The 27,962-nt window shown below is 39.7% G+C and overlaps 1 protein-coding gene across 26 annotated transcripts in view; it reads right to left on the reverse strand.

Moving 5' to 3' along the window:
• Positions 1–27,962, reverse strand: part of ADD1 (adducin 1) — a 57,251-nt gene that overhangs the window by 20,013 nt on the left and 9,276 nt on the right. For 24 of the 26 annotated variants that reach the window (NM_001079730.3, XM_015285778.4, XM_015285772.4 and 21 more), the window contains exons 2-9: positions 8,870–9,082; positions 7,572–7,734; positions 6,333–6,484; positions 3,018–3,098; positions 1,684–1,833; positions 1,304–1,447; positions 1,073–1,171; positions 535–711 (exon numbers count right to left, since the gene is read on the reverse strand). In NM_001079730.3, the coding sequence (NP_001073198.2) occupies positions 535–711; positions 1,073–1,171; positions 1,304–1,447; positions 1,684–1,833; positions 3,018–3,098; positions 6,333–6,484; positions 7,572–7,734; positions 8,870–9,064 (1,161 nt within the window). In that variant the 5' untranslated portion in view covers positions 9,065–9,082. Of the gene's footprint in view, positions 1–534; positions 712–1,072; positions 1,172–1,303; positions 1,448–1,683; positions 1,834–3,017; positions 3,099–6,332; positions 6,485–7,571; positions 7,735–8,869; positions 9,083–16,158; positions 27,779–27,962 lie in introns of those variants that run through there. The other 2 variants (XM_040699054.2, XM_040699047.2) reach the window with 1 other exon arrangement.

Genomic DNA, 27,962 nt, shown 5'->3' on the forward strand with positions numbered 1-27,962 from the left:
TTCATCTTTCCCATTACAGCTGGATAACAAACATTGGTAGGTACTCATCCATCACAGACAGCATTTTACCCATTTTATCTGAAGATGGATTTATTTCTTTTTGAAGTTTGCCTCTAGGGCTCTTCTAGGATCTAGTAGTGTCTAACTAAGTTAGAAATCAAATCATGCTGGACTCTGCATCTAATATTGCTTTACACATTTTGGGAGGGAGTAGGAACAGAGGGAGAAGAAACAAAGGACTGAATGGAAATGTTATACCACACGAAGATCTACCTGACCAAAACAAAAACCATCAGATTACCTATAGCAAGGAAAGTTGTATCTCCACAGAAGACACTTGAAGAATTCTTTGGATGCTTTTCATGTTTTCTCCTTTTCTGACAGCCTTTAATCTTTGGGAAGGAATGGGCTGCAGGCTGTATAAAATTACCCTAATGAATCACCTGCAGTTCACTCTTCACTAACGCTTTTCATTGCAGCTAAGTGTTTCATACACTCTCATACAAAACAATTAGACAACAACATCTCCCTTACCAGATTATCGAGCATTCGCATAAGAGCTTCAAACTCCTGTTCGCCAATCTGCCATTTTGGATGGGATACAGAACCATCACCTGATGGAGACTCAGAGGAACGAGACTTGGCTTTGTACTTTCCAGGATCTAATAGTACTAAATTGTCTGGTCCACCTGCACTGGCCAGAGTACGTACCTTAAAAACAATACAATCAACTATTAGTTTCTTAAGGGAAGAGGGAAAAGAAACAAGTAAAAATCAACAAACCAGAAGAAATCTACTTCATTTTAAAGGTAAACCAATCAACTATACAAAAGTTGCTTTAAGGTTCTACAAAACACTCTTAGAAGGATTCATACCATAGCAGTGGTTCTAACTCAGTATTTGGATACTGCTGGTAGAATCAGTGCTTTGGATGTTTGCATAAAGTATAATGATTTGACAGATAATTACGTTCGTTCAAATCAATAGCTTAACCAGTAAAATGCACAACTATTAATCTGTTTGAAGGTCAAAATAGCAGACTGTAGTATTAAATAAACATTAAAATTCTTACTTGAATCTCACAGGCAAGCACTAGGTTATGAATATAGTAGAAAGCCTCCTCAACAGTCTCTCCAACTGATACTAAGCCGTGGTTTCTTAGAATAAGGACCTAGAGAGTCATTGCAAAGAAGATTAACAAAAATGATGCAAGTATTTACAGTGAATTATATATGGATCCTGATTAAATAACATACTTCCCTTCCCCCACACACTTCATTTAATTTCAGCTGTAACAACTGACCTTGCTTTTAGGTCCCAAGTTTTTCTGAATAACCACCTTTTCTTCATCATCCACTAAGATACCATGGTAGTCATGATAAGCTACTTCCCCTAGAGAAAGGGCTTCAGGGGAAATCGGCAACAGGCCACACTTCATTGCAGAAACCTGAGAAATATTGAAACAACCCACTTAACTTCTTTCAAGAGGAAAAAAAAATTAACTATATACATATCTGGAAAACTATTGCTAAATACATAAATATAGATAGATATGCAAGTATTAGACCACTACAGATGTCATAAAGGAAGCAAAACTATGATTAAGAGGAGACCAACATATTTATGCATTTGCATGTGTGGAGGGAAATGGAACACGGACCAGAAACTAAACAACGTGCTTACCGCTGCTCCTGCTGGAGTATGAATATGAACAATGCATTTAACATCAGGTCGAGCTGCATAAATTGCAGAGTGCAAAGTAAATCCAGCTTGGTTTACTCCCAGGTTAGTGCTCCCACGGTCAACTACATCTCCCTGAATATTGATTTTAACCTAGAAACAAAAAATTTGTTTCATAAATCAAAAACTGACAGAAGTCTGATTTAACTCAGCATCTACCTCTGAAACCTTAAAGATATATTTCTTCTGTTATTCTATTTTAACAAGTACTTACATTTCTGCTATAAAGGTAAAAGCAAGCAGAGGAAAAAAAAAAACAAAATAAAAAAACCAACCCACCCAACAACACAAAAGCCAGCATGTGTTCCTTAATCTCTTCCATAAGATCCAAGCTAACAAGAAAGGGTAGGTCTTACTTTTCTCATTGTCTTCTCTTACAGTTTTTTCAATTTAAATTTTACAGCCTATTAAAGGTGGAGTTGTGTAAGAAACAGCCAAACTTCACAGAAAGCCAAGGGAGGAGTATTTAGGACCTTTACCTATCACAAGCAACACAAGTCTGGAATGTTAGTACTCCATGAACACCTCATCTCTCTGCTAGAGGTTACTGATCTTGAAGGAGTCAAAGCAAAAGAGTAGTGAGAAAGCTTCCATTTTGTTCCAACATAAGGATGTCCACCGCATTAACTCAAGCAGCAATGTAAACTTAAGACAAATGCTTAAAATAGGCTTTCTGTGAGCTAACAGTTAAGGGTGTAGTATCTTCAACTACTACCATTAAAACTCAAAAAGACTGTTTATATGCAGTCTCAGCTACTTGTTAAATGATTAAACAATGTCAACTGAATTAAGCATCTGACAGAATATCTTGAAACTATAACTGGCATCTATGTCCAAAATATGTTGTTTCCCTTAACAAGACTGACACAGCAGCCAATGTCTTTCAAGGGTATGATGTGGTCAGCTTATCACAGAATCACAGAATTGCTCAGGTTAGAAAAGACCTTAAAGATCATTGAGTCCAACCACAACCTAACCATACTACCCTAACTCTAACAACCCTCCGCTAAATCACGTGCCTGGGCAAAAAGGTCCAAAAGGTCTGGTTTCTGTTTACAGCTAGATCAGCTGGAGGACATCTGATGGTGAACATGTGGAAAGAAATCTTTTTTAGAGACACCTCATCTGTACCAAAGCCAACCATGTTCAATAAAGCAATTCTAAACGTGTAAATAAAAATAATTTTAAAAGTATTCTCTAAGACAGAATTTAAACACTTACAGAGAAAATATTCAGCTATTTGTATTTTACAACTGTGAAAAATTATCACTGCTTACCAGACTGGAGGCAGTAACTTCACTGTAAAGAAGTCCAAAAGGTACAATGAGGAAGTGTTCCTGCTCAGAATTTACTCTGGCCTAAGGATAAACGAAGAGTAAAAGCAAAGTTATTAGGAATATTTTAATAATACAAGAAGGCCCCAAAACATGAAAGTTACTTTCAATTCCTGAGTATGGAATGAGCAAGTATGACTACAGCATATGCATTACAACTTTCACATATGCTGTGACAGACGGTCAACACGCTTAAGCCATGTTGAACAGAATCAGATGGTAGGTACATGCCAGCTGTTCAGATTGGTGGAACACTGCTAAGTTTTTTTTCTGTACTACCTTTTCCGTAGAAAAGACAACAAGATAACTGTAGATAAAAAGAATGACATTGTGAGAAATGCAAAAAAGTGTTGCTTTTTTTTTTTAAGAATGAATTAATACTTCAACTGTATTTACACTCCAGTAAAATAGAAAGTATAAAAGAAAAAGTAAGAAAATGTAAGAATTTGGCCCACAGATTTAAAATTTCTTGATGCTGAGTAGGGTTTCACCATTGGTCCTGGGGTGCCATGTGAGATAACTGACTTCGTAATACAAAAATAATGCTGACTTCATTCACAGCTCAGAATGCATTGGTTTCAACGCTGTACAATGAAAAGTACTGGACAGATAATTTAGGTGCTTCTCAATGAAGAGTTAAAATGGAGAATTAAAATAAGTATTAAATAAGAATTAATTAATTAATTAATTGGACTAAGTAATAAATAAGAATTAAAATAAGATAACAAAATTGCTTTTATGCTCATTTCAGAGATCGGGTCAGAGCTCATGGAGATCTTTTAAAACAAATGTTTAGATACAACTTTATGAAGTTCCCTACTTTGCTACTTGTCAACATCTTTTTTTCTTCATGTTTTCACACAGTGACTGAAGTTTGAAGGAAGCTCTGCAGGTAATTTCATCCAACCCACAAATGTTCCACTGCCTCAGGATGCACCTATTTTTTGCTCACTCAGGTCTTCTACTACTTTCAACATTAAATGGATACGTACTTTCTACTGCAGGAAAATAGGTTTTTTTTAATAAGTAACTGATTGGTGTCCTGAAAGTTTGTGGTATAAATCTGCCTTCCTTCATAACCAGCTGATTACGTGCCACAGCACATGAGCCAGGAACTGTACCAACTAGTTCAAGTTAATCTGTACCTTTATGAATCACCAAAATAATTCTCCATTACAGAATTTCAAATGATCTATGAAATCTTTCACTTAATTATGCAAAACAAAAAACAGGTATTATTAAAATGCCCCAAAAGCTAATGAGAAAGCTTGTACATAGATAAACAAACAGCAACATCTTCCAAACCACCTTACCACCAGCATTAGATCCAATAAACTATTCATGCCCTCAAAGCAAACCAAGAGCAAGTGAATGAAGTACCTGCAGTAAACCTGCAGTTTCAAATTCTGCTTAACCCTGAAGACAACCAATTTTACTACAAATCCTTTTATTTGACATGAAAGCTTTTGGGAACTCTGTAATTCTGCTCCTGTGTCAGGACTGCACCAGTCTGAACACACAAACAGATTGATAAGGATCCAGAGAAGCAGAGGTATTGCAATCAGCTCTCTCATATGCTTACAAAGCCCTTCTCCTCCGTCTCATACAGTGACATCCCTCACAGAAGGCTGTTTTCATCTTTTTATTGTATTTTCCAAGAAGTACACTAGTAGCTTTTAACTTCAGTGAAATCACCTAGAAATTAGAGCATCCATGCACAATAGAAGAAAATCTGGAGTCAAAATCCAGCTCTGTATGAAGTGATAACATTTGCCACATTCTAAAAAGGACCTTACCTCCACAATACCACTTAATATATAAGCACATAGAACAAAGATGAGACTATTCTGTAAACACAACAACCTTGTTCCACATCAACTTCTCAAGGTAAATTATATCTCTTAAGTCACCTTTCAGGTTGCTATTCACTGGAGGAATCTGTGTAAGAAAGTTAACTATCATTTGTGATTGCTGGTGACAAACCATTAACCAAAAACTTTCCAATATGGTTCTGCCCTTCAAAAGCAAAATATATCCAAAACATTTCCAACATCTCATAATCCAAGCACCCTATCTTCCAACTGAACTGCTAACACATTATCTAACCTTATTATCTAAGCTCTCTGTGCTTTCCCTCCTTCTCCTCTGTAAAAGAAAACAAACTTGATGCATTATTCCCCACTTACATGGCCTTATTTATGCCTCTAGGCACATAGTTCCTCATTACACTTAACTTTATATCTAAACTCAAATATTCCCAGAGCTAAATATGAGACTAGAAAGCCATCTCTAAAACTGCTTGCCTGTTATTCTTTTACAGCATTAATATTCCTTTCACAAAATCAATTCTCACGTCATGTATGAAAGAATCAGGGGGTGGCACAGAGCTGTTTACAAGAACCACTATGTTGGATACGTTCCCTCAGTAGAAGAACCAAATGGTCTAATCTGCATTGCCTGATCCTGCGCCTACTCCTATCATTTATTATCTTCATCAGCTCATAAGCAATATACCTTGAAATCTCAAAAAGCAGAAATAATTAAATTACCATATTTCATTCAGATTGCAACTAAAAACTGAAAATACATCGAGGACCACCTCTACTATGTGGAACAAAACCCTACAACAATCCAGCTCTGTTAGGAAAACAATTGACTGAGTTGCACACCACAGCTGTGACTTCACTCATGAGACTCATGTTGATCATCCTTCTGGCACATAAAACCTCCTTGATTTGACCTCCTTGTCATTCTTATTATGGATGCCAGCAATTACTCAGTCACAAAGAAAACTGCTGGCAAGCAGCATTAAGCTAAACAGTCTACTCATGTTCTGAAATACTACGGTTTCTTTTACAAAGAAGTCAGTAGAGAATTTTCAATAAAACTGGACAGTATTACCAATGAAAAGACGGCTCAGCACTTAGAAAATGAAGACATCACCTTGCAGAATAATACATACAATTACTCAAACCATTTAAGATACTAAAAGATTCACTGTTTTAAGAAGCTTAAACTTCACTGCAAAACTCTTCACGTACACTCTCTTAAGACTCTATTCAGACTATGGTAGATGACATCCAAGCCATTTTCAGTTCTTATTCTTGAGATGCAATGACTAATCTCTTCACTATTATACTGCTTTCAATACCACTTTGCTCTTCTTCCACACAAAGAGAAAATGACAGATGAGGGAGGGAATCAATTCACTGGTATTCTAAAACAATTGGTTCAGTTCTCTGTTGATTCAATACTCACTGTTATATGATTGTAAATAAGCTGAGACCAGCCAAAGAGATCTGCTAATCTGTAGAAAGCCGCCAATTTACATCGTAATAACTTCTCCCCTTTTTCATAAGCAATGGAATCAGACCCCCTGAGATCATTCACTGGTGTCACCATGCCAAGGCCTGAGAAGAGAAGAAAGCACAAGGCAGTTGTGTTCAGTATCAGCAAGAACACAATAACAGCCATCACAGTTAGAATGGTTTTTCTTGATAGTTAATATCAACATATTAGCCTTAGAAATGGAGAGCAAGATTTAATTACTATAGTGTCATAACATATATTACATCAATATAATTAAGCTCTCTGACAAGATCTTAGGTAGAGCCAGCACAAGTTTCCTTCCTTAATGTTCACTGGGGTTAAGGTGATGATAAGTTCTTTAGCATAATCCCCCCCATCAATCTCATATAAAATACAACTATTCATTGATAATCGAGAATTGCAACCTCAAATATTCCACTTTTTGAGACATATGGGTTTTTACCCCTGGAAAGAAGAATTATACACCTAGTAAGGTCATTTAATTAAGAAATAATAAGTGCAAGCTAAACAGAGGAGAATTATAATAAAGCATTACAGTTACTATAGGACTAGTTACAGCGCGCTGATAAGCATGATTCAGAGGAGCTGTGATAAAGCAGAATCTGTCATGACACAGTCTCAACTACAGGTTCATAAGGCAGGGTATTATCCTAACACAAAACCCATGTGTACACATATTCACACATACTTAGGTGGTTTCTTCTTCTCATGTGTGAATTTTTGGGTTGTTTTTTTTTTTGTCTGCTGATGTTTCTTTTCTTACTTCACAGAAGAAAGCTGTGAATAGTATTTCAATTGCAATAAACAGTTTCTAAAGACCTTTGCCGTTACTAGACTATGACTGAGTATCATCTTTCTGTATACAATCCAGCTGGTAAACATTAAAATGTTTACATTTTCAACTGATGTTCACCTATCAGACTTATCTTTCAATTAAGATATTCTACTTTATATGGCTTTTGACACAAATTACATACACAAATTACATTGCGTATCACCGTCATTTAGAAACAAATCCATTCATTTTCTGTTTGCAGTGTTCCAATGAGAGGACAAGGTAGTATCTGAACTTCACAGAACACAATGAAATTCACGGCATTCACACTGCCTTCATTTTAAGCCTTTCAGACAAGAGAATTCAACTGTTCTACGTTAATGTGCACTCACTCATGTTTAACGCAGCCATTCCTCCTTGTGGTGCTGCTGGGTAGACATTTGGCACATTTGTTGTCATAAAATCTGCAATCTGCTGTAAAGCCAATAAACCTGTTGGATTCTTCCCCTTCTTAAATTGTTCCTGGATCATAGACTCCAATTCTTCACAAAAAGCCTGCCAACGGGACATTGTATATTGTAAAGCACATACACACAAACTTCAGCTTTTCATACACAGTTTCTTTACAACACCTAAATGAAAGCGTGCTATCTCTCTTCTCCAAAACAGCTCAGCATAGTACTACAGGGTGCATGCTTTCATTTGAAAATGATGCTGTCTATAGCAACAGTGATGTGGCAAACTTATTTCTTTGTAAATGGAAATTCCAATATTCTCTCTCCAAGCAACACCAAAGTTCACTGAACCTACTAATATGGATTTACAGAAGAAGGAGAAAGATGTGCAATTGACTTCAAAGAATACAAAATCTGGAAGAAAAGTAGTTGGAAGAAATAAAATAGACCAGTGTGGTTCAGAGGGAACTGAGTCAAGAAGGCATGCAGGAACACACGGCCACTGCATCTTAAATAATACTTTACTTTGTACCTGTGTGTGTGTTTCTTTATCACTGGATGAAGGAAAACAAGATTTTAGATTGCTAGTAGATGCTGCTTCTGAAAAGAATACTGGAAACTGAAATGGACGTATTCCTATCATTAGGTAAATATAAATCAAAGAAGTTGGTCCCACATGAAAATCAGTAAGTATACCACTACAATCCTATTCTTGCTGAAGACAGGTTATAACACATTCTGTATCTAAATTCACCAATCAGTTACTATAAAAGGAATAAATGTTATGAAATAAGCTTTGTTGCGTGCGCTTTCTCCATGAGGGAAATATCTATAATCCTCAAACTATTCAATACTTCTAATTGTGCACCTTCTCTGGAAGAGATGTACAATAATATTCCGAATGTCAGATGACAAAAAAAAATGAGCGCTGGACAGAGTTGGTTTGCCTAAGCTACTCTTAGAAGAGTTACTTGATTTCAATACTTAAATTAATGTAAAAATATGAAACAATAAAAAAAATGTTTTACTATATGTACATAGAAGATATGAAAAGAATGCTCACTGACTGCATATAGAATTCTGAAACCAAGTCTGAGAGGCTTCTTCATGAGCAGACAATAAAACTTCAACCAGATAATGTGAGAAAAACTGGGCTACTAATGTTAGAAGAAAGTTAAAACAATAGAGAGATAATAAACTCATTGCTACAAAGATGGAGCATTGTCTTGTCTTACTGGGCTTTGAAGAATCATGGAGACTCTCTTCTTCTGTTCCATCATGTTAAAATCCTGGCGAAGGTCAGGTGCCATATTCCTCTCTCTCAAGTAATCTGGATTATTCTCATCAACTCGATCAAAATACCTCTCTTTATGAGGGGCTGTTGTTGGAGGTGGCGAGGTCACCACCGCCACGCCAGAATCACCATTCATAGTACAGCTTTATGGAACCTGCAGAGGACAAAGAAGATGAGCAAATAAAACAAGGAAATCATGGAGAACTCAGTAAGCGTTTCTTGTTCCAGAGAAAAAGTTCAAATCCACCTATAGTTAGCATGGCCTCCCAAGCTCAAAAGCCATCTTTCTGCAGTTGGATAGCAATAACTTAAAGAAAAATGGTTTTAAAAGATGTGGCTAGAAATGCAGGCTAATATATATGCAAGGTTGAATGCACTATGTGGATACATGCTACACAAAACCACACGAGAACTCCCACATCCAGCTCTTGAAGCTGACTCCAAAGTGTGGTTTTCTGAAGCATGAAAGTCTTTCAAATCTTGTCACAGACAACAGTGTGACAGCACATGATGTCTGCACTCACTATAACCTTTTAAAATTTCAGTCAATGAAATGAGCCCCCTGGCCAGGGCTCGCTTCAGCTTTACACATAACGAACAACTGCAGGTATCTACCAGAAAGCCCAAAAACAGCCAGTATTGCTCATCCACGCAGCTTTCCTTCACTCTCAAGAACCCCTTTGTGTAACATTATCCCAGTTTTCACAGCACATTATAATCTTCATTCAAAAAATCCTTTTTGGAAGATTTCATGAAGCCTTCCAAGCTTAACAGTTTGATAAAGCAGTCCCTGCAACACCTTAAGACTTGGATCTCTCATTCCTGAGCACATACCAAATTCAACGTTGTCAGAGAAGATAATTTTCTTTGCACATCACACACGATTAGCAAAATGTCACCAATACAAACTGTACTTCACAGAACTGCAAATATTTAACTTGTTCGGCAAGCTGCAATGATGGACGTTACATGTAAAATTTGCCAAGTTGAAATCCCATACCCTCATGGTATTCAGCAACTTTACCAATAAATGTGCCAAGTGAACGTTCAGGTCTTTTCCTGCAGGTATAGGAATAGATAAAGGAAATTCAGTAGCAGCCTCCAGCTCCCTGCCCCACTGAGATCAAACAGACACATTTCAGTTATACTGACTTAGACCAGGGGCTCAGACAGGCAGGAAAACCTCATTTCATTACACACCTTTGGTCTTGCAAAGATCTGCACCATTGGAATCTGCTGATATTGTAAGTTACTGCAATTCTTTCTCCGATGCAGTGGGAGAGATTGTATGCATCTTCATCTAAATAATGATTCTCCTCTGCACGTTAGAGCTGGTAAATATTGGCACACACCTCTACTTTAAAATTTTCCCCAGGTTCTTGTCTTGAATTGTGCTTGCCTGTGAACTGGATTAGGCATTTACTTGCATATTTATTAGCTAAAACCACCTCAGATGTGGATGCACACAGAAAAAGTAAGTTATTTTGAAATGCAAAACACGTTGAACAAAATCAGTGCAGTGAAAAAAATGATCTACTTTGAGACATCAGAATCAGTAGATCTCATCCCCTCTAATTCTTACATTAGAAAATAGGTCTGCCTGCCATTCCAAAACGCAGTGAACAAATCACTCAGCACCCACTAGCCCATCCTACAGCCTGAGCTCTATTATCTTTCTGAGCTCTATTATCAATACCAATGCCTCTGCCTTTTTTTTTTTGTAAAACAACAGCTTGCAGACCCAAGCAGGTGCTTTGCAGACCCAATCACCCCCACCATGGCCCAGCACAGACCCAGCACACGGCACATCTGCACTCTTTGCTCCATGCTACTCCGAGCAACCTCACGAAGGCAATCCCCAAATGGGACCACAGCACTGCACCGAGCGTGTTATTCCTATTCTAGTGTGGAGTTTGGGAAGGATCTGGAATGCAGTAATTTAACAGGAAATTCAGCATTCATCTCTAGGCAGTCCTTTGTTCCAGAGGTTAAATATCCACTTCATAGCTCAGTCCTACAGATATCCACAATTACTGGCATCCCCACATCCCTCTACAGTCTTAAAATAATCCCTTTTAATATAACTATCACAGCAATTGTTGATTTCAGTGTTAGCTACTGACAAGAAAGGTAACACTTTTTGATTTAGAAACTGATGTGCTTAACAACATTTCACAGAAGCCACTGAAATTTATCCATAAATTTCCTCAAAAACCCTTTGAGAGAATGGTGAGATGGACTCTGCAGTGAGACCTTCAGCAACGTGTGCATAGACAAAAAATAAAAGGAATCTGAACAGTTAAGCTGAGCAGACGGGGAAGTCAGATAAGCTGCAATGGACTTTTTGCCATGCTACTTGTTGTTTTTGGCAGAAGTGTGTCAGTGACACCACACCCTTAACTGAAAGCCACAGCTGGAAGCTCAGTGCACAAAAAGCCTTCCTCTGGGAGCAGAAACTTTCCAACAGAGAGCTGTGGATGCCTCATCCCTGGAGGAGCTCAAGGTTAGGTTGGATGGGCCCTGGGCAGCCTGATGTGGTGGGGGCAGCCAGCCCATGGCAGAGCTTGGGAGTGGGTGGGCTGTGAAGTCCCCCCAAACCAAACCACTCCATGATTCTATGATAGACTATCACAAAGAACAGCATCCATCACTAGGGGCAAAGCCATGAAACTCACATCACAGCTTACAGTCAATGAAGCAATTAAATCCATTTATCTCATATACATGTATGCATAAAAGCTATAAATTTCTTAAAGGACACTACATCAAATGAGAGCCAGAGTTTCACCTCCATTCACTTAAGACAAAGTGCTTGGAGGTTGAACTCAAACAGAAGAAGAAAGGTTTAGAAGAGGAATAGCACAAAACTGTTCCTGTTAACACCCAGAAAGAAGAAAAATGTCAGTGTTTGAAACAGCTTCTGTTCCTCAGCACTCTGTAAGGAGAAGCAGACGATGCACTTTCAGTTCAATAATTCTACACACGTTAAGGCAGTAACAGTCAATAAGAATCTGCAGTAACTCAAGGGCACAATAACACTTCAAAACAAAAAATACATAGATTTTCAAAACCACAGTGCATTTGGGATGAGATTAAACTGTAGTCAATAAACACATTTAAAATTTTAATATTGAACTCCTAATAATACCTGGAAGTTGGGATAGATATCTCAGACTTTATAGGTTCAGTGTTCCTTAGCTTGTAGCACCATCATGAATATTATGGGAACCTTGAGGAGCTCTGTAATGGCTCACAAGAAGCTCTCTGCTAAGGACCGTCTATCTGCACTTCTTGGAGGAACGCTGCAATCACTTAAAGGCCGGGTGGTTTTTCGTTGCTGGGAGGAGGCTGTGCTTTTTCTGTTGTCTTTTTTCTTTTCAACTATTATTTTATTTTTGCTATCACAAACAGCAATAGCACTAACTTGTAGTGAGTTATTTTTGCTCCTCCACGCCCAGAGGAAAAGTATTTTTGCTTAGGCTGTAACCAGACAGGACTTGATCTAATCTAAGGGCTCACTGCCACTGAAGGACCGACCACACCTCTTCTCATCAACACAGCTTGGAGCCTGCTGAGGCCAACCGAGAATAAAAACACTCTCTGAGAAGCAGGAAGGAGTTTGTGTCAAGACAAGGGAGCCCAAAACACTTGAACAGAATTTTAAACATACTGCTGGCTCTACAACAGTGCAAAAAGAAACCCACACCATTCTCCTCCTTAAACAAACAACAAAATCAGACCCATCAAGTTATTTCATTTATTTTTATTATTACTTAAGTTTAGAGTTATCTGATCCAAAATCTTGCAAAATGAAGTCATTTCAAAGAGGGAAAAAAAACCCCAAAAAATAGAACACCAAAAACTCCGAATCATAGCATGTGACTTGTTCTTGTCCTGGTAGCTCACAAATCCCCTGTGCAAAATGCTCCGTGAGCAAAACACTCGTATGGAAGCTTGTGTCCAACTTACAAAGTGAGTCAGCAGAACTCTTCTCAGCCCAGAGCCACCATTACAATTCCAGTCCCTGGCAAAGAAGGCTGAAGCACATAGCTGAACAACGATGTAGTAATTTGCTTTGCACCCACTTGTTAGAGGGACCGTCAGAAACAAGTTGTCTCCTCTCGTGCCACAACTTACAGAATCAGAGGGGTTGGAACAGACCTCTGAGATCCCCCAGTCCAACCCCCTGCTAAAGCAGGCTCCCTGCTGCAGGCTGCACACAAAACTTCCAGGAGGGTCTTGAACATCCCAAGAGAAGATTCTGCAATCCCTCTGGGCAGCCTATTCCAGTGCTCTGTCACCCTCAAAGTAAAGAAGCTTTCTTTGTTCAGATGGAACTTCCTGTGTTTCAGTTTGTGCCCGTTGCCCCTTGTCCTGTTGTTGGGCATTGCTGAAAAGGGCCTTGTCCCACTCACTTGCCTGTTCGATAATTAAGCATTGACAAAATCTCTTCTCAGCCTTCCCTTCTCCAGGCTGAACAGCCCCACATCTCTCTGCCTCGTCTTATGAAGGAGATGGCTCCAGGTCCCTCATCATCTCTGCGGCCTTCCAATGGAATCTCTCAAGAAGTTCCCTGTCCTTCTTAAAATGGGGAGCCCAGAACTAGGCAGAGCTATGCCACAGTAAAAAGGTTTGACAAGAAGTTCCTGGAGAAGGGAATGCAAAACAAATGGAGTTGGGGAGCTATGCAAAGCTGGGGCACAGAGCAGGAATGCCAGGAAGGGACTGAAGGGAGCAGGGGAAGGCTGGGGTGACGTGCTGCTGCAGGCCGTGTGCCACTTGAGGTCGCCAAGCAGCTGTGCCACGCTGACAGCACCAACACCAGGTGGCAGGGAAACGGTCAGGAGTCTGAACACCCACCTACAGACGCAGCAAGGGTCCATCAGCACCTGTGCAAAGAGTTGTTCACAAGCTTCTGCTACCACTACTTCACCCAATATTCTGATGCTTTCTGTATTTTTAACAATTTTCATTTCCTTGAGAATAAAATTTGTCCATCTTGCTCCCTGAAAAATTATTTTACCGGTATAATACAAAAATAAATGATTTATTGTTTGCATTACAGTTTCCATCATGGTCAGTGAGAACATTTTGGCACCAATGACATTGGATTTGCTCTTTCCATTTCAAATGTTTCCTACTGAACTTTGAAGAGGAAAAGTTGGTGCTATCTGAGGAAATGTAAGAACAAAGAAAGTAAATCATGACCGTACTTCTTAACAGACAATGTACTTTGCATCATGAATAACCAAATTATTTTCTTTACTGAATGTTCCTGGCTCATGCATCTTCAAAATTTCCACTGCTCTTTGTTTTTGAGCAGGAAGAGACTACTTCATGAACACAAACACCTCTTTATGTTGCACTGAATGAAGGCTCCACCATCCCACTCACCAACAGAGGTGCTGCCAGTCAAATACTGGATTCTCAAAATACAGAGAAAACCGACTGCACGCTTCTCTCTCCAGAAGTGTTGTATTTCAGATGGATAATATCATGCCTTAGTATCTATGACAGTAGTTTAAGAAACAAGCAGAATTAGAGGAAAAGGTATTTCCAATTCTTAGATTAAAACGACCTCTTAGAATGATGACAAACACGCAAAAAGCCAATCATCTAGTTCAAATTCAAGCAAATTCCACGTATTTATGAAACGGGACTGCTTTAGGGAGAAGAACAGCAGGAAAAGTGAAAGAATGTCACTACTAAAAGCGATAGTCACAGCACAGTCTCAAAATTGGCAATTCAGACTAAGGACCAAACTAAATGTGTTATTTCAAACAAAACACAGTGCTTTACAGCAGACTGAAATCCCCACTGCAAGATTTTTCTGAGCTTAACTTCTACTGATAAGCTATGGCTTTATCTGTCATGTCTCTGACTGTAGCAACTCATGGGAAAAACTGAAACAAACCCAATCAAATAAGAACCCTGAGGTCCTTTCTTATTACCTGGTCTCAACTATAGCAATTGTCCTATTAAACCAGATAAATGCTTCTAACAGAGTAACGTCCAACTGCACAGAATACAAAGCTAGTTTAGCTCTAAATAAAGATAACACTTAAAAAGACAAAGACTGTCACAAATTGCTTTTCTTCTGAAAGGAAAAAAAAAAAGGCACGACTCTTGAAACTGTGAACTTACATCTCCTGATGGACAGGTCAGTTTTTCCTCATTCCTTCTTCCCAATCCCAACTTTCTGCTAAGCAGTTTCTTTTTAAGCTTACATGACAAAAATGTGTTCCAGCAGAAAAATTACTTTGCTTTCGCTTCTTGGATTCAGTAACTTAGTCCAGCTTTTTCCAAGTGATTCTGATATTGCATTTCTGGAAAGGTTTGGTGCATAAATTCATGAATGACTAAGGACAGAGATTGCAGAAAGCAGGCTGGATAAGGCCCTGGGCAACTGATCTAGCTGTGGATGTCCCTGTCCACTGCAGGGGAGTTAGGCTACGTGACCTTTAAAAGTCCCTTCCAACTCTAAGAACTCAATGATAACATAAGAAGCTATACTGTTCACGTAACAGAAAAACTCTACATAAACACCTTGAACCAGGGGAGCACCTGTGGTCACAGGTGGCTGCTTCTGAGGACTTCGGCTGCCCCTAGGATAACCCCTTACAGTTCAGTGAACAACACAGGCTTCAGGATTGAAGTTCAGAGTCATACCACGGCTTTTCAGACACGTTTCTTTTTTGAAGCTGTTCCTGCATTGGAACTGACACAGAATTTGCTGCTCACTGAACCCGGACTTAAGGAGCCATCAAATAAGCTCACACTGCCAAATAAAACCTGCCAAATACCACAAGAATTGCATGCAATTTTGTTTTGAAAACTTGAATTCCAATTTAAGAAGCTTCTCAAGTAAAAACCTCAGAATTACCAAATTAATAATATAATACCACAAAACTCAGCTGAACCCAGCTAATGCAACGGAGTACATCCAGAGGTGAAAATTATGCCAGGATTACTCAGTGTTGAAAAGGTCCGAATTCTGGAGCAATCATAAATCACTACCTGGAGGTGCAAAGGCAGTGCTGTGACCAGACAGTTTACTGTAATCACCAAACAAAATAAAGAATATCAAGTAGCAAAATCAGTTTCTCCAACCTTGAATCAAAACTGCTATTAAGATATAAATTCTGGTCCTTAGATGCACATTTCAAAAAGGGTATGAAATACTACAGAAGTGCAATGGCTACAAAAACGAAGCAGAGGGTAAAGGACTACCTCAGCAGGATGAGCAGCTCCACCTGTCTGGGTACGAAGAAAGATGAGCTGCTCACAGGCCTGCAAGCACCTTTCAGTCCTGCCAAGAAAAACATGGAGAGATTGCATGCTGGAAAGCAAGTGTCAGACACATTTAGCCTTGAAGTTTCCTACCCACAGACACCGGGATCCTGTGCCTTTGCTTCATGAATCTTTCCAAAACAAGCTTTAATCCAGCTTCCAGAATACATTTTACTGTGTCTGTGCTGAGATCAGAGTTCTGTCTGCTTCTGAAATCTCTGAATCTGCCTGCTTGCTTAGGGAAAAAAACAAAGTTCCTACATGCACAACGTGCTCATCTTATATACAGCTTCCAAAGCACTTCTAGTGCCTCTTGTTTATTCATACAGCACCTTATCCTGAGGGTAGGTTGGTGACAGCTGGAGACTAAATGTCAGACAGAAGACTACCAAAAATCCTCCTTAATCCTTCTCTTCTGCTCAGGTCACACTGATCTTACCTGTGATTAGGACAAACTTTCCGTAAGATCAGGTAGGGCATCTCTATCTCTTTTTTTATGAAGTGCAAACTTGCCATCAGAATAATTTAGGTTCATCTTTCCTAACCAATCTCAGTGACCAAAAGGATGCACGCTCCTGAATACCTCCAGTTGTCTTATTGGCTGCTCCAATGCATTTAGCTGTTTAGTTCAGAGAATTCCCTAGGCTCACTTCACTTTGTTTCCCCCTTTTTATTTTTAAAGCTGTGTGAACAGCCTGTAGAATAAAAGTGGCTGCAGAAGACACAAGGTCTCTCTAAGCCTTACTGACGAAATGATAACATTCGCTGAACAGAAAGCAGTGGTGAAAAGTGTTTTTCCTAGCCGTGCTTAACTGCTGCATTACATGTTGTCACTGATGTCATACAGGCTCAGCTGTACCAGCCCCTCAGTACTACAGAGGAATAGTTGTCACTGATTTTCATTTTTCATCCTCTAATTTGTCAAAAGCATCCGTGGCCAATGCGACATCAAATTAAGTATTTTTTCCCCACTATTAGTATTCATGGATGGTGGTAACACCAGAAAGCTAGTGTACATTTATTGTAATCAGGGTCACAAGCCCACACAAATAAAGAGGTTTAACCCAAGTACTGTTATTTTTAGTAGGGTTTCTGTGAACCCACATGCACTTCCCAGGCTTTGCGCTGAACTCGCCAACAAACCAGCACCCACACATTTCTGAGCACAAGGCAAATCTGAGCTGCAGCTCTCCTAAGGGCAGGGCCCCAGCTTTATGCAATGGGTATTTAGAAAGCTTGAGACAAACCGATCCAAGTGTCTGATTCAAAAACAAACACTGGTCTCAAAATGAAGTTGTTAATAGCTGCTAGGCTTTCCATTCCAAAGCTAACTGTTGAAAACACAAATGCATACATCATTTAGAATCACAGAATGGCTTGGGTTGGAAGGGACCCAAGGATCATCAAGCTCCAACCCCCTGCCACAGGCAGGGCCACCAACCTCCAGATCTAGCACTAGACCAGGCTGCCCAGGGCCCCATCTAACCTGGTGTGGAACACCTCAAGGGATGGAGAATCCACAGCCTGTCTGGGCAGCCTGTGCCAGCACCTCAGTACTCTCTCTGTAAACAACTTCCCTCTGACATCCAATTTATCAAGAGAAGAGCCCAAGCTGGCTGAAGTAAAACCAGATATTTAATTTGCCAATGTAATAAGTTGGATTAGAACAAAAAAATAAATCAATCTACAGTTTTAATATGCACACACCTGAAATCCAGTTTTCCTACGAAACAACAGATTTGAAGACATGAAAGACCCCAAATTGCTCAGTGGTATTGCAGGCAGTCCCTTGGAAAGAAAGCCATCTGCTTACACAGAGGTGGCACTCACCCAAGGGCAGCCTGCTGCTGCCTCACAGAACTGCAGGCCCAAGGAGACACGCAGTCACTGTGCAGGTGGCTTCAGACCCAGTATGGAGGACAGGGTTCTACTACTGTCCATCAATAACTTGAGGGCTCTTCTAACACACCAGGTGAAGAGGAACAGTGAGGGTTCTTCCCCACTGCAGAACAGAGGCTGCAGCACTGCATGAGAACCAGGGAGCTCATAAGCAGCTTTAGGCAGAACCATAAAGCAGAAGCCTCTTGCGCTTATTTGAATGCATGACTGTACAAGTTACAGGTTCCTTAAATAACAGTGGGCTTGGTGCAAAGACCAAAGATTGAGGAAGAGTACCTTTCTTCTTCCTTCATGATGTTCTGTGACCTCAGGTTTCAGCAAAACATCCAGAATTAACAAGACCCCTCTGCCGTGCAGTACGATGACAGTAGCACCTCCTCACTTTCCCTATATAGAAAATACGTAAAACCCTAACAGTACTACATTGGTTTTAAGTAAAGGAGGCTGGACGTTTCAAAATCAGACATGAAAATCTACCTATTTTAAAATGTTTATTGGAAACAAATGGGTATGCCAGATCAGTGTCCTGGGGAAAAAGAAAATACCAACCAAAAAGCCCCACCCACACACCCAATGTTATCATGTCTATGAAAACAATTGTGCTTTAAAAAATTAAATGACTGTGAACATCCCCACCACTGTTGATGCCACCCAGAACCTGTGCTTTCCAAAGGCACTGTGAATAACAAAAGCTCTTCCAGATGACAAAGAAATTCAAAACCCATTTTTGAACAGGAACATAAGTACTTCCCTGACATTTTAAAAGGACAATAAATTTCAGTGCCTGAAACGTTAGATATATGATGCATAAAGGACTGGCTGAAATGCAGCAGTGCAGGCTAAGTGGCCCCTTTTTGGGCAGGATCCAGTTATTTTTGCAGAGACTGAATAGTGAGGAATGAGATTTGAGAACTGTGCTGGCAACCAACAGAACGGCATTTAGCTTTTTGAACTGTTCTGCAATAATCACTTCTAACAGAAAAGTTAGATTCCATTTTCTCTTATTTATGGGAGAGAAAACAATAGGTAGTCACCTCCCTCAGTTACACAAAGACAGCCCTAGACTTACCACAGCCAGGACTTCACTTTAGAAAAATCAAGCACATGAGCTAGTAGGTTGTTTTACAGTTATAACTGTATAGACTGTATAGACACACTGAACTTAGAGACTTATAAAAAGGTTCCTCAAAAAGAACTAAAAAATTCTAAGTTCGACTTCTTCATTCATCAGAAATTATTAAGCCTCACTGACAGGTCTTACATAAGCTCTTACATCCTGATTTAGAGACAAGAGGTTCTTATTAAAGCAAGGCCAAGCTGAAATCCCATAAGCATATCAGTTTTGCTTTCTAGGCTGAAACCAAGTATTAGCACAGTCCCTATTTACTACAACAAAGAACAGTGTATTTTATGCTAAGAAATCCCATTTGCTAATACGTCTGTTGTTCTGTCTCCTCCTCTAGAGGAGCTGCATGGACTTGGGGGGACAGAAGGGCAGAATCTAACTTCCAGATCTACCAACTGCGCCACAGAGCTAATTAAATGTGCAGAGAATTTGACATATACTCTGAGTATCATAGAATCTGTGATTCTATGATATTCAGACTTTTTTTTCCTACTAAGAGCTTATCCTTCAATATGCAACCTATATCCAAAATTGAGGTACACTAGAACACTGTCTTTGTTTTACAGTATCCCATTTGTGTTGATGGATTTGCTGAACAACGACCCGGTAGATCTGAAATAGGTTCTGGTAACATTCATTGCTATTTACAATTAAGTAATGAACACTAACAACAACAACAAAAAAAGTAACATTAAGAAAGTTATAGGCAATTAGTATAGCTGCTCTGGCAGTTCATGAAATCACACAAAGAAGGACCAAGAGGCCAAGTAACAGTGTACCACCACCTGGCAACAGAGCTGTGAGCCAGCAAGCAGCAGCAAGCCTGACATCATGCTTAATGTACCTTTGAAGATCCTGAGATCCTGCAACAAATGCTCCCAAGAAGAAGTAATCCTACGTCATGAGACTGGCAGGTTGAGATCTTTGAGAAGGAACTACCTGAATATGCATGGTGACTGGATGCATGAACCCCAGCCATTACATTCTGACAGAGAATGCAAGTGACTCAGGAATTGCTGCAGTGATTAGAGAGCGTGCCGAAATGATGCTGGGACCAGCAGGCTTGATACAGAAGCAGCACATGCATTGCTGATGGGTGTGCTACCAGCCGGAGCTAGAAGAGAGAATTAGGGTACATAAATGAGGTTGATGCTAATACAGAGACTGGAGATCTCATGCAGGCTTAGATCAGGCAGGTGAAGATGGTAGGGATTCTGAATTTTTCATGAGTATCTCATTCATGTTTACCTGAGGCTTTTGTAGGTGGCACTCCCCAGTGGTTTTAAACTGCTTCCTAATTTTGAAGGGAGAGAGAGGAAAGGACAGAAATCCTAGTAAGATCCAATATCAAATTAATTTCTTGATGTAGTAAAATTGGACAGAATGTTAAAATCCTACACTCAGAAGGAAATAAGTATCTTTGTTTCAGTTACTACACATCAATGAGATACAATCTGACACACTTAAAAATGTATCAAGAAACTAAGTATCTTGCTGTATCTTTCTAACCCATGTAGGAAACCTGGGGAAGGCAAACCTAAAGATGAATTTTGAAGTACATCTTCCCTGTGAGACTTTCACTGCACTTGCAAATGAAAACTGATCCAAATGCAAACCTTTAGTATGCATCATCATCCTATTTCCAAGTCAGCTAACAGCCCAGCTTATTTAAATCCAAAACACCTCCTTTAGGAGGTGGTGAATCAGGCATTTCTGATTCCTTCACGTAAATGGGGAAGCACAGGAAGATAACATGGCTTGCACTGCTCTTCTTCAACCCTACACTGAAAGTTTCTGAGCGCTGTCCAGTACACACGTCCTACATGAAGGACATTAACACCATCTTCAAAGAGGTCTTAGAAGTGACTGCAAGACAAAGTTCATCACATTCCACAGTTCCCAAATCCAAGAGCGTGTTGCTTTCGCTCTCTTGGAGCAGCCTTAGCTTTAATCTAAAGATGAAAGACATTAACTATGCATAAAAATATTACTGGAACTCATTTGCCTGCATTAGATTGTCATCTGTTCCATAGGAGGAAACAACATGTCAAAATGCCCCAATGAATTCTATTTTAGGAGCGACTCATTTCTGTTTTTCTTTTACCTAGGGGAGCGTGAACATGTGCCCAACTCCAAAGTTATGCAGTCGTGTTTCCTACTTCTGGGTAAACCTCAGGGGTCAAACACACCCACACGGCAAGAGATGAAACACCACGAGGAAACAGCCTTCCTGATGATGCCATCTCCCCTGTCAGGCAACTATTGCACAAGCAAATACGGCTTCACAGAGCAGCATTATGCAAACTCGGGCCTTCCACCTGAGCCTATCACTGTCAAGTGAAGAAAAAAAATATGAGAAATGCATTTTGCATTTGCAGAATTCAAGTCCCAACACAAAACAGGGAAAGCTCCTGTTTGACACTGCTTGTAGATCAAACTAAATGCTATCCATCCTTAAAGACTAACATCTTCAGGCTGGGATTGTTGTAGACAACAGGTATTTGAAGATTACATGTTAAAAAAAACTTTCTACATGTCTTATTTTTGGTTGCCTAAAACCAACTCCACTGACTCACATTGCCTTTACTGCTGATTATTATTCAGACCCCTATCCAAGTGACTTCCATCCATGGAAAAAAGTTGTGCATCTTTCAGCACTGCTGCTATGACCACTAATACACAGAAGACTTCTGAAAGTGTGATAAGAACTCCTGTCTCACATCTGCTTGTTTTTGCCAAGCAGTAACCAGAAATCAGAGAAAGAACCATAGGACATCCCAAGTTGGAAGGGACCCATGAGGATCAGAGCTCCTGGCTCCACACAGGACCACCCAGGATTCAAACTCTGTGTTTGAGAGCATTGTCCAAACATTTCTCGAATCCACTGTGTTCTAAAAATCACACTAGCCAGTGCTGTGCTTACTGTCTTAGAAATCTATGTTAAATTACTGAACATGAAGGATAAAGAGTCGTGTCAAACCTGTTGGGAGTCAGACAATGACCATCTGCTCTGAAGTTGTCAAAGGAACTCTTTCTAGAAGCCCTACTGCCACTCTATGTTACTGTCTATAGAGACATGCAATAAATTATACTTACTATGCCATTTTAATGTTAAACTGTTACCCTTCTATCTGTACCAAGACCCCAGGATGTACAATCACATCTCTCCCAGAAGCCTCCCCTGCAAGGGATGCACTTTGTACAGGCCACTTAACTTCAGCTACCTTCAGCCCAAGAAGTTATTTGCTTCAGATTTATTTTGGTTTTGTTAATAACTAAACAAAAGCCTGCCATTTCTAGTGTTCAAGTATTAAGTCCATCACTTACTTAGCCAGCTGCCTACTATTACTTCCAACTGCACTGACTTCATGAGGAAGAGATGGTTTCTGTGGTTGCCAGAGTAAACACCATTTGGGGTTTTATGGACTAAGTTTTAGTGTTTGCCTGAGTGGACAGAAATTGCCAAATAGCCAAAGTAGTGGCTTAACTTTTCAAACATTCCCATAAATACGGCCAGTGCTGCACAGTTTGAAGACCAGCACTAACACACACATCTGCAGAGATTTGGTGTACTACTTCAGACTGTTAAAAAAAATTACACACACTATAACATTCCTCGTATGACTGATATAAAGAGTGTAATCTTTACACTGAGTTAAACTCTTGAACGTAACACTGCAATGCTGTAGGTCCCATGGGCTAATACAGTGCATGACTTAACAAAAACGGTGTGTCTGAGATATATTCTGTGTAAAAATCCCAGTGAAAATCCTCTATGTAATGTAATCCAGACTTTTAAGGCTGTTCCTGCCCTTATGGTATCACTTTATTTTGTTCTTCTATTTCAATCTATTTTTCTCATCTCTCTTCCCTGAACGAAACCAACCTCTCCTGATTTGTATTTGTCCGCTCTTTGCTTTCCTATTTGTTCCTGAACTCAGCGCAGAATTTCAGAGGTCTATCAGCTAACAAAGGAATGGGAAATGCTTAAATGTTTTCTGCCCTTTAACTTCAGGCACCTTAAAGAAGGCCACAAAAATCAGATGGCTTTATGAAGATGTACACACCAATCTCAATTAATTATTCTGATTTATGAAAGTTATCATCACTATCCTTGATCTTCCTCTGCGTCAGACCCTATTTCCGTGCTCTTTTCCAATGACCTATACAATACCATCACCTGAAATGTCATTTGTTTCAGTGCTTTAGATCTCTACTAACAGTTTTAGAAGAAATTAATGGTAATAAAAACTGAACAGCCCATTATCCGGCCACTGCACCCTATATATTACAAATTTGTCCCATGTACATAAGAATCTCTAATCCTAGATGAGCTAAAACATACTTTGAGAACAAAATGTCAAGACATTCAGCTTCTACAGTCATCTTAGTGCTCACAGGTTACAATGTTCTTTCAAAACAGCAATATGTCCTCCTTGTTGAAAGAGCTGCAGTGTATCTGCACAGTCATCTACTCACTGGATACCACTGCCAAACAGTTGTAGCCTTACATAGGACTTTTAACCTTTAAAGTAGTACTTACTTTTGAAATATAGGCTGTCAAGCACTTTTCCCATCAAGTTCCATTCCTGGAACGTAACTTGGCTAACATTAAGATTTAAGTATGTGCAAAGTGCCATTTAAGCCTTTGGCGTTATGGCTAAGAAATTATTTGAAGCAATCTGAAGGACTAAGATCAAGTACTCAGTTTTATATATTTGTTCATAAAACATGAAAATACATGGAGCTTATGAATAACAATCCCACTAAAAGCACACACAGGTCACTTGCTGGACACTGCTCTGCAAATTACTTCTACCTAAAATTAACAGGAAATTCAACTGACAGCTGAAGGGAAGTCAATAACACACATTAAGCACAGTCAGGAAGGAACCTTTCAAACACCATCACACTTCTATCCTGCCCTAACCAAACTACTTTCCATGCCTGAACTTCCTTCCAAAAATGAAGCCTTATACAAAAACATTTACAGAAAATATTCAGAGTAGAAGAATGTAAAGCAGATGCTATATTTCTACCTCTGTTTCTGTTCACATCCAATATTGTACACTATTGATACAGGCAAAACAATGGTATCTATGAGCATTTACAAGTCCTCCCCAGGGTTTGAAATACCTCAGCAGGAATTAAAGCGTGATTCAGTGTGTCATAATGACTGCACAACTTATAAAGATATTGTGACCTCGGGCACCATTAATTCCCCAGTCTGCAGATAAGTATCTTTCCGTTAAGCAGGGAGAAGGCAGCACAACTCTTTTCTTTGCAAGCCTTCTGCAAAACCACCAGTCTTACACTGTGCAGGGTACAGGAGTGTCTCTTGCTAGCTTATGACACAGACAGTCTTAGTTCACATACTGGCAACCCCCAGGAACAGCAGCTCAATATCTCACAATATACATACAAGGTTTCGCCACCTCAGGGCTCTTTATGAAGTCTGTTTATACTGTGTTGACTTTGGGTTTTAGAGTGAAAATATGAATTTCATAGCGTATATCCACTACATGAGATACAACGTACTGCGTTACATAAAACAGCAGCCTTTAAAGCCTCCTACTTGCCTACGCATCTTTTATCCCTTGATATAAGCATTTACATACATCAGAATGCAACTGTTCTATCAGCCCAAGAAATAGCTCTCCAATGCACCTACAGTCTCTGGTCAAGGAACTGTTGCAGTGACTGAAAGGACAGGAACCATGGAACCAGAGGAATATTCAGATGTTACACCCCCTCCTCCCCTTACATAAGCTAACTAGCTCCATCTTAAAGACAGTTGTATGCCACTACTCCTAAGGGAAGGATGCCGCAGGCTCTTCTGCCTCTGTTGCTTAGGAACCATCTTTTCTAATTTCCAGACTTGGTTTATTCTTGGACAGTTTGTACCCATTTGTTCTCATACCTTCAGCTTAAGAAGCTCATTTTACCCACCTGTGTTATTTCACTCATTTTCATGGAGAATAACCTCTTCATGCGCTGTTTTTCAGGTTTAAAAAAGACATGCTTTTAGGCACCCTTATGAAGATCATTCTTGATTCCCTCAGTCACTCCAGGAAACAGACCCTCTTCCACTCTAAATTCTCATTTTTCTCCCTTCGATGATGGTTGAGAAGAATTTAGGTAATGCTCTCTGCTACTCATGTCCCCAGGTCTCAATTCCCTCTGTGCAAAACCTTTGTATTGGTGGCACCTGATGGCATTGGTAGGAATGCATCAATGATTAATGAAAAAACTAAGAGTTGGAGCTGATCCTTGACAAACTCCACTACCACCATACTTGCCATACGTTATCTTCTGGTCATCCAGTTCAATCCGTACTTAGCAAATCCTGACACCATCATAAATGATTTTTCACATAAACATCACTCTAGTTTTCCAATAGAACTCTATTACACTCCGGGGAGATGTGAGAGCAGCCCTTCAGTATGTAAAGGGGGGGCTGTAAGAAAGAAGGGAATAGACTCCTTAGCGCGGTCTGTTGTGATAGGACAAGGGGAAACGGCTTCAAACTAAGAGAGGGGAGATTTAGATGGGATATCAGGAAAAGGTTTTTTTTTGTTTGGTTGTTTTTACGATGTAAGGGTAGAGCAGCACGGGAACAGGCTGCCCAGAGAGGTGGCAGATGCTCCATCTCTAGAGACAGGGAAACCTTCCCTGTAGTTCTTCACCCATATTTAGACTATTTTTAGCCTTCTTTCATTGTCTCCATGCTTCCTGACAAGACAGATCGGTCTTTTTCACTTTTCTGCTTATTCCTCATGTTCTTATTCAATTTGCTATTAACCTCATTAGCTCTTGCATTTCCACTAGGAAAAGAAGTCATATTTCTGTAGAGTAAAAAGTAAGATTTGGTAAGAGAACAACTATTTTATTCACTTGCCAGAATTATCTGCACGTTTTGCTGCATCGGGAGTCCAGCAATGCCAAAAGTGGCTGAAAGCGCCTCATCTAATAAGCCCTGAGCATTGCTGCCGAGCTGGAATTGCAAGAACATTTGGATGCTAAACCAAGTTCTGGCCTTTGCACTCTGAGTGTCCCCTCCTGTAACTGCGATTATTAACAACTTTCTGAGACGCTCAGAGATGGGTTTGATTTTTTGGGGTTTATTTTTTTTCTTTATTATTTTGTTGCTGTTGTTGGTTGGTTGGTTGGTTTAGTTGGGTCTTTATTTGTTTGCCCACTCCCCAAAGATGCCTGCTTGTAACATGAAGGAAAACATTAATGCCATGAGGTCTCCCCAGAGCCACAACAAAAGAAAACAACTTAAGGATACTTAATTTGTCTTTTATCTCTGATATTGAATCTAAATTTAAGAAACAAACAGCCTTCATTATCAATATTTGGTTTGAGAACACATTGTACTGCAGCTATCAGTAAGCTCAGTTTAAATAAAAAGTGCAGCAATAAGGTTCAAATATAGGATTACTATAGCAACAGGGGAGGGTGGAGGGAAGGGATTACCAGATTACACATTCAGTTCATCAGATCTTTGCTAGAATAGATTTAGTGTCAGCCAAATGAAATAACTCTAAATTTATCTCATTCATTAACGTTTAACATATCAGATTAAAGACTAAGCTAAACAAGTAGAAATTGTAGACAAGAAGTCACAAATAAATACAGATTGAACAACCTTGCCTATTCCTTCTGCTGTTAATATCTGATCATTAGGACACAGCTTCAAACCAGTAACTGATGTATCCGAAGTCACAATATCCCAAATGATACTCTGTTTAACAAAGAGGGCTTCCAGCACTAATTAAAGGTCTGCAAAGGACGGGATGCATTAAAAATCTGCCTCGTTTTTAATTAAGTGCCTCCAGTAACTACACTACTGAAAGTGAGCAATACCATGTACCTCTAAGGCATGGTGGTGTCATGAATTTCCAAATATGTTAGTTCTGTAAGTCACCTATGTATTTCAACAACATATGTGCACACAGTAATGACTTAATGCCCTGTGAACCTGGGAATGCAGAAATAAGCTCTTTAAAAAGGTGACATTAGGATATCCTGGATTTGTGTTTATAAGTAACTAATTACTTTCATCTCTTTTCTTTATGCAATCTTTAGCATTCTTCATATTTTGGGGTGACTAATCAATGCTTATATAAATAATTAGTGATGGACACTATTCCAGCATCAAGAAAGAAGTACGTTAATGAGCAAAAGAAAGGATGAGAAAGACACTAGTCTCAGTCTTTCTGGGAGACCAGCTATTCCAGTTCACTAGCCCACTCACATTAGAAAGGAATCCAAACCACGTAAGAATGCAGCTACAAAGGTTTCTTTTTGATGCTGGGAGCTGTGCTTGTGGCCCAGAGGGCTGTCTCCCCACTTCAGTGGCACGTATTGACCCATAAAGACTCTGCCCCAGGCAACTTTTCCACCAGCCAGAATGTTACATTAATAAGGCTGCCCTCATAATTTGCAAGACTGCCTAGAGTCCAGCTTTTCTGGCTGACATTCAGATTTTAACCACGCTTCCCAGCCTTCTGTTCACCACTTCTGGCTTTCATTGAGCAGCTGCCAAAATACCCTTTATTTTCCAGTTGCCAGGCAGGCCAGAGGACAATTTGAGAGGCTATCTTCCTCTAATTTGTGCTGCTCCTGGCTCCTGTCCAGGTTGTTGCAGCGAGGGGAAACTGGATGCTACTGGAAGGAATACTGTCCCACAGCGAGTAAGGTAGAGGTACCTTAA

The sequence above is a fragment of the Gallus gallus genome, chromosome 4, assembly GCF_016699485.2.
Source record: "Gallus gallus isolate bGalGal1 chromosome 4, bGalGal1.mat.broiler.GRCg7b, whole genome shotgun sequence".
Lineage (NCBI taxonomy): Eukaryota > Metazoa > Chordata > Aves > Galliformes > Phasianidae > Gallus > Gallus gallus.